Source organism: Pinus tabuliformis, chromosome 7 (genome assembly GCF_031772625.1).
Source record: "Pinus tabuliformis cultivar Carrire ecotype Pingquan chromosome 7, CPIR1, whole genome shotgun sequence".
In the NCBI taxonomy this organism is placed as follows: domain Eukaryota; kingdom Viridiplantae; phylum Streptophyta; class Pinopsida; order Pinales; family Pinaceae; genus Pinus; species Pinus tabuliformis.
The window spans coordinates 2,062,946,571-2,062,959,356 of record NC_142293.1 but is presented as its reverse complement, the minus strand read 5'-3'; the positions used below and the strand labels follow the sequence as shown (position 1 = coordinate 2,062,959,356).

The window sequence follows — 12,786 nt, the reverse complement described above, 5'->3', positions numbered from 1 at the left end:
TGATGCTTTGATCTCAGTAAGGAAGTCGTAATGTGTTTTGCACCCTTCGCTTCTGACCCCATTTGTTTTCCCATTTGGATGTACTTGGGTCCCCTATCTTGCACCCATATAGTAGAATTGGTTCGATGGGCAGTTTGAATGGGTTATTGATATTTTTCCAATCTCAAGTCTTTACTGTCTTGCATGTATTTTGCAAGAGGAATGTTACTGTCAAATTGCCTTGCATCTTTTTCCTTGAACTCCTCCTCTGCTCTCAAGAACTCCTGCCCCAACATCACATCATCATTCTCTGAAGGAACAATACGGGACTTGTCTCTCCTTTCTCCTATCCAAGTTTGATTGACACATGTTTGACTGCACTAACCACCCTTTACTCTCCTAAGTTAACGGCCTTGAAAGTGTTGGCCACATTGGGTTCAATATTCCCCCTCGTTTTTCATGACAAACTACCTCTTGTGGAACTCTGGTGATTGTAGCAGAGACCAATGCTTGCGGGTTTTGGTCTAACGGCAATTGAAAGTCCACCAAGTGGTATTAGAGTAGTAGGTTTCTAGTTTGAAACTCACCCGGCTTGCGCTAGGGGGGAGATTGTTGGACGGTGGGTTCAATGCTTTGCATGTGTTTCACGACATGGACTAATTGCTTCTTGTGGATCCTATGTTGTAGTGCAGACTAATGCTTGCAGGTTTCGGTTTAACAACAATCGTAAATCCAACAAAAAGAAGTATGCATCGGCTCGAGTTTCCACCTAAGCTGTCTCCTGTTGAACTTTGTGCGAATATAACTCAGTTGGGTTGCCCCATGGTTTTGTGTTGATATGAACCGAGCCTCCATGATCGTACCCAAAACCTATAACTCTACAACTACTGGCTTCTCTGTCTATTCCAAAGCTGACAACTTTTGCTCCAAAGGACAGTCCATCACATAATGCTCCTTAGTGCAGAACCAACATGATACTGGTTTCTTCTCTTTTGCGGCATTTGTCTTCTTGGCTTCTCTATCTTTGGACACCTTTGCCTTCCCTTTGTCTTTCTTCGTTTTGCTGTTGTCACCATGCTCATCTTCTCTGTTCTTTGGACTAGACATGCTCTCACCTCTATAGTCCAACAGTTTATCTGTGGTGGTGATAGTTGCTGCAAGAGTCTGCACATTTTGTTGTTTCAACTCACGTTGTGCTCATGATTGCAGACCATTCACGACACCTGTTTTCAGCCTGTCCAAAGAGATATCAGAGGAAGACAAACTGTTTCATTTCTTGAATGGTCTGCAATCATGGGCAATTATTGCAGACCATTCCCTGTAGCTTCTAATGCAGCCCTTGATGACCTATTTAGAGTCTTGAATTTTGGTAACAGGGAAATAATGGTTGTCTTTGTGAAATATTAGAGTTCTCTTTCACTGGTATCCCAAGTGACATTGCTTCCTCGATTCTGGCCTAAATCCTTGGCGATTATGACAATCTGACCGCACCTGGTAAGACGAGTAACAAATTCCTCAATTGGAGGCAGCTTTGATTCCAAAAATGCAAAAAACCTTGAGATTTTGACTCTGATCCATGATTCCATTACACAAACTCAAGGGAAAAATAATAAAAATATCATAATCTCATAGACTCTAGAAGTATGCATGCTTTTCTATAGTAGAAAGATTCATATAATAGAAGGATGACAGGAAATCCCCTTCATGGTATATAGTTTTATGGTTGGTACAGGTGCACTTTCATGGCTGAGTCAAAGGCCACATGCAATGTCTTTTCCCTCCATTGAATGAGGGTATAGAGCGACAATTAGTGTAGCTTGTGAGGAGATAAATTTGAGCCAAGGTTTGATTTTGACAAAATTAGCATGCTTTCCAACTGGGATAATAAGGCGAACTAGTTTACATGCAAGAATGTCAACCAAGAATAGTAAAACTTTTTCAAAACTAGCAAGCAAGACAACTAGCTCTAGTAATTCAACCTAAGTTTTTGATTTGATATTTATGACAAGACAAATCTCAGATAATTGTTGATCTGCAAATATCACAAGCTGATTCTACAACATTCCACTATGACAATCATGGTGTACTTACTTGGCAAAGAACCCTATGTTTCATGATTGTAACAAACACGTGGAAGTGCATTGCCATTTCATTTGACTGATGACAGAGAACAAGCAAATTGAGCTGCAATATTGTGCAACCCAAGTCAATTCTTTAGGGCACCTACAACTTCATCGCCTTTTATTGAAAATGTATTGTAGTAGTAAATTTTTGCATTGAAATGCCGATGTTAAAACTAATACGTGGTTTTCACCTAGAAATGTGGAATATAATAATGATATTGAAATTTCTTACTTAGCTTTTTATGGAAATTTCTTGCTCACCTTTTTATGGAAATTGTACTGTGGATTCCACTTTGTCAACCTTGTTATGTTTGTTGAAGAAAAAGAACTGGAGCAAGGTTTCCAAGTTATGCAAAGATTTTTTAGAGAAAGAGAACTGGAGCAGGTTTCAAATTTATTGATATGTGGTATAAATAAAAAGAAGGAAATTTGTTGGGCTTATTCAGATACGATGATAAACCATCCACACACAGGCTATTTTAAACACATACCCTGTTTATTTTTGATAGCTATCTTGTTTAGACCTGCTTTCAATATTCGTAGTACACAGAAGTTAGAATTTGGAATTGTTCAAACTTTTACAAGTATTTTCTTAATCTGGTCAATGTCTTGGTCTTTCTTGTGTCTTGTTATATTGCAGCATGTGCTTGAGCATGGCAGACCACATGAGCGCTGTGCTGTAATCAAGAAACTAGCAGGACAAATAGTGAAAATGAGTCAACAAAAGTTTGCCTCAAATGTTGTAGAGAAATGCTTAGCATTTGGAGGCCCTGCTGATCGACAAATTTTGATCAATGAGATGCTTGGCTCAACAGATGAAAATGAGCCTTTGCAGGTATGGCTTATTTGGGCTCTTGACACTTTTATGTATAAATGTTGTGATGATTGCAAAATTTTCTTTTTGGTGTTTTCAATCTTTTCCAAACTATTATTCTAGCCACCAAAGGTAATTCATCCTCCCAATTTCTATTTATGTACTCTGATATAGCATCTGAGCGAGGGTATATGAGGTAATTATTGCTAATCAATCCAAACAATAGCCATTGGCCATGGATCTAATTACCTTTCTGTTAAAAGGTGTAGATATGGATGTAGAAGATGATGATCTTCCAAATAGGTGAAGTACTGTATTTTTGACAAGGAGGGCTGGGCTTTTACAGGGTTTAGCCTTTAGGTTGGTATGTTACCCTTTGGAGAATATAGAGGAGGGATTTAAGGCTTTCAATTAGTTAGTGATCAAATTAGGTCTGATTTAAACAAAAACAAAGGGCTGCACATGTTTCAATAAATGGCAATGCTGTCATGTTAGTTGGAGTAAATGAATGATGGATTCAAAGAAGATTTGAAACATTTCTTTTTTGGATGATATAAATAAAAAGACAGTGCTTGTAGGGAGTGTATTTTTGTTGGGAGAAATGGAGGGATTGGATATAATTAATAGAAATCAAAATTAGGTCTTATTTTGGTGTTCTATAATGGGTTGGAGTTTTTTATGTGTTAAATTAAGGGAGTTGTGCAATAGTGCTACCTCAATGAGTAGTTGGCTGCTTCGCACTCCCCAGCAGCGTGCTTTCTCTACTTAGCACAAGACAGATCAACATTCTAATAAATTCCATTAGTTGGTGCTTGGATATTGTTAGTGTTCCCTCGACAACCAATGCATCTTCATTGAGCAACATCATTTTTGGATTAATCAGCTGTGTGCCACTTGGCATATATGATGACATATAAGAATTCAGGCTCTACCAAATTACTACAGCAAATTTGTATCCATTGGTGGAAGTCAGCCCTCATTTACTTGTGGCGTTATTCCCAACATGCATCCCACTGCCTTTCGACTTTATGTAATCATGTGAAAGCATGAGATTTTGCTTATAGAATTCTGGAGATCCTGCTGAGATTGTCTCATGTGCTTGGTGTTAGTAAATGCATACAACAATAGAAGAATGTTTACCTGAACAATTGAGAAAAAAAACCCATATGAATGCATTATTAATTCCTCAAAATCCTTTAATATGAGTGCATAAAGGAAGTCACCACTATTCTACCCTCCCAACAGTTTTTGGTAGCACTGATTCTTGCTTTTATAGGAGTGGCCTTGCACGCTCATTTGGTATCACCACTTCTGTATGGAGCAGTCCCATTGGCCTAACTTTGGTCTTTTTTTGGAAATAAACGAACTTATCCTATTACCGAATTTGGGTCATATTTCAAACCTTTGCGCAGTTGTGGCTCAAGAGGGCATTTTGCAAGATCACTACTCTCGAGAGATTTGAACACCTGATCTTTACTTCCACTGAAGTCCCTTACATGTTGCCTTTCCATTGTCAAGTTCCCCAGCAGAATGACTCACTAGTCACTAAACCAATATGCCTCCTCTTCAACGTCTATAAGTTTTATTTTTTTGATATTGCTGCTCAATTGGACTCACAACACTTAGGTTTTCAACCACCTCGACTCCCATCATTTCTGTTGCTTCCTTTGACTTCCAACACTTTAGCACAATACTAGATAGTGTTCACTGAAGCTTCAAGGACAAGGCAATGGCCAGATAATGTTTCGCTTAGTTAACCCTTGATAGGTAATTAACATTGCTTTGATAATGATTGGCTGTTTTCCGCTCCCAGGTAGTGCGTTTTCTCTAGTTAGTACAAGTCAAATTAGTGCCTTGAGCATAAGTCCACTAATTGGCGCTTAGATCTAATTAGTATGCACTTAGTAGTTAATGCTTCAGCTGAGAATGATTTTATTTGAACAAATTAGCAATGTGCCACTTTGGAGATCTCTTGATTTATGGGAGTTTGGATTATGTCAAATTACCACCACCATATAATTATAGGCAACTAATCAAGGTCAACCACTTGTTTATATTAATATCACAGAACCTGTATGCAATTTGACATAATATTCTTGGCTGGTGTGGCTGCAATTTTCGATATGCACCCATTGCCTTTTCAGTATATGTAACTGTGCAAGAGCATGTTTTCATGCTCCGCATAAGGTTAGTGGATGATTATAATTGTAATTTACATTTTTTTGTTGGCAAATAGATCACATTATATTAATAGGTGAAAATACATAGAGTACAAGTAGAAGGATCGAGGAGGCCATTGTCCTTGGGGCACCTTAGAGATGAGCAGGTGGGAGGTTAAAAAATTCAAAATTTAAAATCATTACATCTCTTGAGAGAAACAAAACGAGAAACATAGTTTACATTCAATCAACATCCATGGAAAAGACAAACATCAAAACTAGCCATGCCAAGGAGAACCTGAATTTGTTTAGTTGGCGCACCTTAGAGATGAGTAGGAGGGAGGTTAAAAAATTCAAAATTTAAAATCATTACATCTCTTGAGAGAAACAAAACGATAAATATAGTTGCCATTCAATCAACATCCATGGAAAAGACAAACATCAAAACTAGCCATGCCAAGGAGAACCTGAATTTGTTTAGTTGGTGCCATGTGGACTAGGAGGGGCATTGACCTGACTGTGCGAAGCTCGATCGTCAATGGAAGGGCCATGAGTGACATCATTTCTAGTGTCGAAGGGGTCAGCTGTAGGTTGCTCTCCGATGATGTAGCATCCATATTGACTTGGGCGAGGAGGGGAGAGCCTGGAGGCATTTTGCTAGGTGTTCACGGGAAGAGACAAGGTTGCCTACGACTTGCAAGTTGGCGAAGTGCGACCATCATACAAATGGACTGTGGAGGGTGATGAGGAGCCCAGAGGAACAAAGGCAGAGGTGGAAGGGCCAAGGGAGGGAAAGGAAGGAATTTTTGGAGGATAGGCTATGCCCAATTCATGGGAGAGGTGGCAGAGGGAGGAGAGAATGTTGTAGGTGTTGGTGGATATTTCAGCTATCCACTTGGTAACATTGGTTCGGTCATGTTCCCGGGTGAGAAGATGAAGAGGGAGGAGATTGCGGAGCGCCCAATGCAGTGTTTAAAAATTGGCTGGTCTGAACAGGGAACCGGTCAAACCGACCGGTTAGCTAGCACATCGGGTTAAACCGACAGAAAAACCCGGTTTGACCCTCCATTTCGCAAAAAAAGTGGACAGACTGGTCTTAACCGGCCGGTTTAGGACGAAACTGGTCAGTTTGCGGTCAAACCGGCCGGTTTAGGATGAAACTGGTCACTTTGTGGTCAACCCGACCGGTTTATTGCTAGGGCAAATATCAACCCCACAAAATGCATTTTTGTGAGTTTTGAAGCTGTTTTGAGGGAATTTGGGGTTGTTTTCCTCCAAAAATAGTCCCTCCAAGAAAAACATGCGTACCCTCTCATTTTCTCGACACATCTTAACTCTAAATTTCATTTAATTTTCATTTTCATCCTTTTACTTAAATTTTTAACATTACCATGAAATGACTCAGGATGTTTGAGAGTGGTTTCGACCTCATTGGATTTCATATGGAGAAACTAGAATTTTAGATTTCACTCAAAATTCAGCAGACTTAATGGTTTTTAGGATTTCATGGTTTGGGGGTTTGCAATGTTTCCATTTGATTCTACCATGCGTAAGGGTATGAGATTGGCATTTGATCAAGAGCATGAAGCCCTTTAAGAACCTTGATCGTGGTGGCATTGATTGTTGAACTCCTCTACCATGGCCTTAACAAGAATGCACCCTTCACTCAAAGGAAAACAACTGGTTAGGCATGCTAAGCTTTTTCTACCACATTATAAGGTTGAGGAGATGAACCCTTCACTCAAACCAAAATCATTGGTTAGGCATGTTAAGCCTTTTCAATTTCTATCATGTTATTGTTGGAAATATTGAGAGGGGGGTGAATCAGTGTCTATATTTTTTTGTTGTTCTTGTTGTTACCGAAAGCGCGCGCACACACACACATATATGAAACACAGAAACAGATAGGTGGAATTAATGCTTTTATTAATACAAAAACAATGCAATGAAATGAATACAATATATAAATATAACTGGTTGCAATTAGCTGCCAAGCTCCAACTTGGACTTCAGTGAGGCTCCAACCTCCAGAGCACCAACTCTGTCTTGCAATAGTTCTGCACTTAGGAGCACCAACTCCCAAGGATTTCAATCCTGTTTAGTTCAGAGGCTCCAACCTCTTGGGCTCCAACCCAAACCTGGTATCAACTGTTTTGCTGCAGTTTTCTGCACCCAACACTGTTGAGCTTTTGCCTTTCTCCAGTTCTCCTGCTTCTCTGGTCTCTCCTGCCTCTTGCTTGTTCTTCGGCTTCCTCTCTTACAGATTATGCATTCATCAATAGTACTTCCCCTTGTTTTTTTGTTTTTATGTGTTTCATACACCTCTGACTGATCGTTTCCACTTTCCACTGCCTCTTTGGCTTCCTCCTCCATCGCTGTAGATTCCTTTGCCTCACTTGATCTTTCGGCTTCCCTCCGCAATCGCTGTGGCTTCCTCTGAGCTATTAGAGTCTATGTTGCCAGGAAACGTGGGTTCGGGGACGGGGACGGGGACAACATTTTTGGAAACAGGGTGCGTGGGTTAGTTGGGTAATATAATAATATTAAATTTTAATAATTAAATTTTATAAATTATAATTAATAATATATATGAAATTTGAATTTGTATATTTTTTCAACTTTAAACAAGAAAACTTTAATCATTTAAACATGCACATCATTGAACATTCAACATTGACATTGAAATTTCAAAATTTATCACCAAAAAACTGTTCATTTTTTACATATTAATAAGAATCATGAATCATGATATATGTCCATTGTCATACTACATTCAAAATTTGCCTTAAGGCATCTTCAAACATGAACTAGGAAATTTTAAAGTACTAAAATAAAAATACTAAATAGCTAAAGCCTAAGGAACAATGGCTTCCTCAAAGACCAAAACACTGGAAAATACAAGTTATTTGACCTCCAATATTATTGCATCCCTTTTTATTAAAAAAGAACTAATAGGTATAAGAACCAAGGCTGCTTGGAAGTGGGAGCCAGAGTGGGGGACGCAATTTTTAGAAGCTTCCGGATTGAGAGCATTTTTTATACTATATATATTTTGAATCATTACATATAAATTCACTGGTTTTTTTTAGGCTTGTGGCTACATTAAAGTATAAATTATGGTTGCTGGTAGCATATATTTCACTGCTGTCTCACCAAACACACAAGGCAGCCCAATAAAATAAAGTTTAAAATGTTGAGCCTTTGAGAACTCAGAATACTTTAGGATTTTTGAGCGTACTCCTGAGTTTGTAGGAAACTTGGCTAGTGTATCTCAGTCAGCTGTGTGTGACAAAATCTGTCCCAAGTTTCACCAAAATAGTTGAGTCTAGCATTTACTTAAGTTAAGTAAATGTTGGACTCGCTGCTTTGGCATTAGACATCTTAGTATCTTACAATGTTACATGTAAATTCTTATTTTATGTTTGAATTTTCGAAATAACTTATAAAGTTATAAGTAGCATAAACATGTCATTCATGTATGCCGTATCCTAGTATGTATTTTCAAAATATAGTTTTTTAATATAGTTTTTTTTAGGAAGAACCTAAAGAACTCAACCCGAAGAACTCGAAGAACCCAAAGAACCCAACCCGAAGAACCCGAAGAACCCAAGAACCCGAAGAACCCCAGAACCCAAGAACCCATTAAAGGAAAAGAACCCAATTTTTTTTTTGAAGGCCCCGGTTCTTCATGTAAGAACTCGGTTCTTCTGGGAAGAACCTGTACCCGAATCCGGTACTTAGGTGCGGGAACCCAGGACGGGTTCAAGAACCCCACCCCCGAGTGTGGGAACCCGTGCAACATAGATTAGAGTTCACTGATACTCCATGGACACGTAACTTCATAAGAGAAGTCCAAAGAGAACTCAGAGAAATCATTGTAACGCGTTACACCGTAACAACGTTTCATTTTCCAATCATTATGGACATACACAGGGTTTTTTCAGTTTAACAGAGATGTCATGTCCCAATCGCAATCACACTCGCCATAAATCACCCCATTTAACTGACGTTCAGCCTCCTGAACCATCAGAACAACTATGGTAAGCCTTTCGGCCTAAAACACCCCACACAAGCCAAATATTTCATTACACAGAGTATATGAGAAAAACCAGTAAAAAAGACTAAAGGGCAGACTTCAGGAAATATTACCCCCACACCTATTCTTGTATTGGATTCGTAGTGAAATCGCAATCAACGCGTTCTTGAAGGTCTTTACTAAGTCATGCCCTATTGCATAGTCGATGGCTGATGGCCAATTCCCCTGCTTCGATGGACCGGATGTGATATGGTATTAAACCATAGTTAATATGCCCGTCGGGTCCGTAGCCTTATTGCAATCAGCGCTTTCATGTGGCAAGGCTTTACAGCTTGCGATATAGCGACGGATGCGATATTACAATAAGCGTGATATAATAGGACCATCGGGTCCGCAATTGTATATCGCAATTGGGGGTTTTAATGTGGCAGGGCCTTAACCACTTGCGATACATAATCCCGACGCAGCGGAAGCGATATTAAATTGCAACATATTGCAATGGTCCCTTGGGTCCGCGCATATATTATCGCAATCAGAGGGATATATATATATATATATATATATATATATATATATATATATATATTGCTTCACTTTTTTCGCTTTGTTTATATATATATCTTGCTTCGCTTATGCTCCACTTATGCACCTTACTCTTGGCATATGCGATATCTCTACTCCTCCGATAGAGTATTCGCCATAGTATATTTGCCGGGATTTCACGCTGATAGTGTATTTGCCTTATAACTCAGTCTTTCTGCCTCCGATAGTGTAAATGCCATATACCTTAGTCTTCCTTCCTCCGATAGTGTATATGCCATATATGCATAGTTTTTTGGCCACCAATAGTGTTAGAGCATATATATATGGGTTTTTGGCCTCTGTTTGCGTTAAATGCATATATATATATATATATATATATGGTTTTCTCCTTCGATAGTGTACAAGCGCACGCGCGCACACATAGACACACATATATATAATATGCTCCTCTGCCTGTGTTTGCATGCATATACCTCTTTTGTGGCTCGATAACTCTCGATAACATAAATGCACCCATTGCTCCTCTAATGGCTCTGTCTGCTTTCTCTGATTGCTGTTTGCGTCCTTTGTTGCTCCGATGGCTGTCTGCGACATCTGTTTGCGCTGTTTGCCCCTGTACTTTGTTCCTCATGCCTCTTTTATGCTCCTCTTGGCTTCGTCTGCTCCTCGAATACTGCCATATTGACATTAATGACAATCCGTGTCCAACAGTTATAAGGTTGAGCAATCCAAGTATGAAGACTTTGAGCTAGATGATGTTCATGTATCTCTTGTTGATGATGTTTAGGTATTTCTAGTAGCATTGAATCAATGATGAGTTTCATGAGTGACCATGTTGATCAATGATATTATTTATGTAGCTCATGTTAATGATCTCTTGTCTAGTAGTGGTGATGAGTTTGATCATGATGAGGAGTGATCATGTTGTTGATCACTAATATGTGGACTTGTAATAGTTCAATGACCCCATAGCTTAGAGCATTGTTTTTGAACTGTAGAGGCCATTTAGAGCCTCATTGATTATGTATTTTGTTGCGGATATGTTTTGCACTCAATGCCATTTTGATATATTCATATTTACATGGTATATAGATGAGCAAACCTTGCATATTTTGTTTCTATTGGCTTTTAATCATGGTTTTAAATCTTAAAAATGGTTTTGTTTTTCATTAAAAAGTAATTATTTAATGTATTTTTTAAAACTGGTTTGTTTAGACCTGACCAGTCCTGGTTCGAAACCCAGATCATTTGGTGGACTGGTTCGGTTTTTAAAACATTGGCCTAATGTATGTTCCTCCCCTGTCGAATCTCCTCGGTTTCCATTTCATTAACCCGACGCCGGATGTTAGTTGGAACTTGGAATAACATTATCATACAAATCATTGTTGTTGTCTGCAACAAGGTCTATAGGCGGATGACCTTTGCCCCTTCCATGACCAGTGCGATGAACTCTCCCCCACTAATGAATCATGGAGGCATAAGTGGAGTCGAGGAGATTGAGGGTAGAAGCAAAACAGGTGGGCCAAGCGTTGAGCGAAAGAAATGGAGACGGAGGAAGAATGCTCCAGAATGTATGCATGATGAGGAGAGTAAATGAACAATAGGTGAAATGAGGTGAGCATTAGTTCTAGGCATGTGAGGTCGCTGTGAGGAGCGGGTAATTAAGGAGGTCGATAGCATGGTGAATCGAGCGAAGGAGAAGGATGCCGGGTGGTGGGCGAAATCAATTTGACCGCGAGCAAGTGGCTGGGCTGACTATGACACCTGGATTATCATTGTAATTTACATTATTTGTGCTCTAGACACCAATTTTATATAGATACCTAGGGAATCCTTGTAGATGATTGAATGTGATCCGAGTACTTGATTACATAATCTAATCTACTTTCAGTTTGGCATTACTATTGAGATTCCTTGTCATGTGCTTGAAATATATTTTGTTATACTTTATGTTATGAACAATATGTTTATTAATGATAAAGCATCCAATCCGTGTATATATATATATATATGTCTATATATATATATATATAGATATATGATTGTGACTTACAAGAGTTCTTAGGATGTTACAAGTACTCATTGATTGGTCATGAGGTTGAAGGTTTATGAATCTTGGTAATTAATTATTTTTGTTATTATTATGTAAATGATAGTGTATACATGTACATCACTTGACCCCGCTCTTAAAAGATTGCTTTTTTCTCAAAGCATAATTATAATTAGCACAAGGGTACGTCTTTGTTTCAACTTGAACTTTCTTCACTGATGTTGCGATGGTTGAAGAAACAAGACAATAAGATTTTCAACGGTTTGAACAATATTGTTGCATTGAAAAGGGGTCAATGCACCCTAAGTTGATCCTTTTTGGTATTATACGATGAGAAATTTTATTGGAACTTCTCTGATTGTACTTCTTAGTATACCTTTTGCATTAAGTAGAATTAGTGTCGCTATATATCAGAATGTGGAATGAGTTTTGTTTTGGATGATGTTCTTATAATTATTGTAGCATTCAACGATTTCTGTAGAACTTCTTTCTGATATATTGAATGTGTACGCCATGTCCTTGGTATCTACTGATGTGTTGACACTTTTAGGCTAAGATATGATTTTGTTAGCAGTGGCAAATGAACTTTCAACTGTCGGTGAATATCTCAGTGTTGCCTTCAATCTGTCTCTGTCAGCACCAGTCTCTAGGTCTTCATGTTCTCATAGATTCCATAGCTCTAAGATTGCTAAAGTTACAAATAGTGGAAACTTTGTCTTTCAAAGGCTCGAGACTCTTGATATGACCTCTAATTGTTAGACTTTTAATAGCTTTGATACCATATCATAGAAATCAAACACAATGAAAACCACCATACATGAAAGTGAAAGCTTCCTTATAAATGGTCACAAGCTAGTCAAGCTCGTCCACTTTATGAATATGGGATAGACCTAGAAATAAACAAAAGTGAAATAACACAAAGGCATAAAATAACTTGGTGGCTTTATTGGTTCCTATGTCAAAATATCTAACTGGCCATTATAATCTAACATTTACTTTAATAGATAGAGACTGCCTCTTCCCTCTTCATTTTTTTAATAAATAATTTCATGGGCAGCTTGCATAATCTCTGGGTTGATTTA

General features: G+C 38.5%; 1 protein-coding gene across 1 annotated transcript in view; it reads left to right on the top strand.

Moving 5' to 3' along the window:
• Positions 1 to 12,786, top strand: part of LOC149256791 (pumilio homolog 2-like) — a 63,368-nt gene that overhangs the window by 16,050 nt on the left and 34,532 nt on the right. The window contains exon 7 of the mRNA XM_089460875.1: positions 2,743 to 2,937. Coding sequence (XP_089317001.1) covers positions 2,743 to 2,937 — 195 coding nt within the window. The remainder of the gene's footprint in view (positions 1 to 2,742; positions 2,938 to 12,786) is intronic.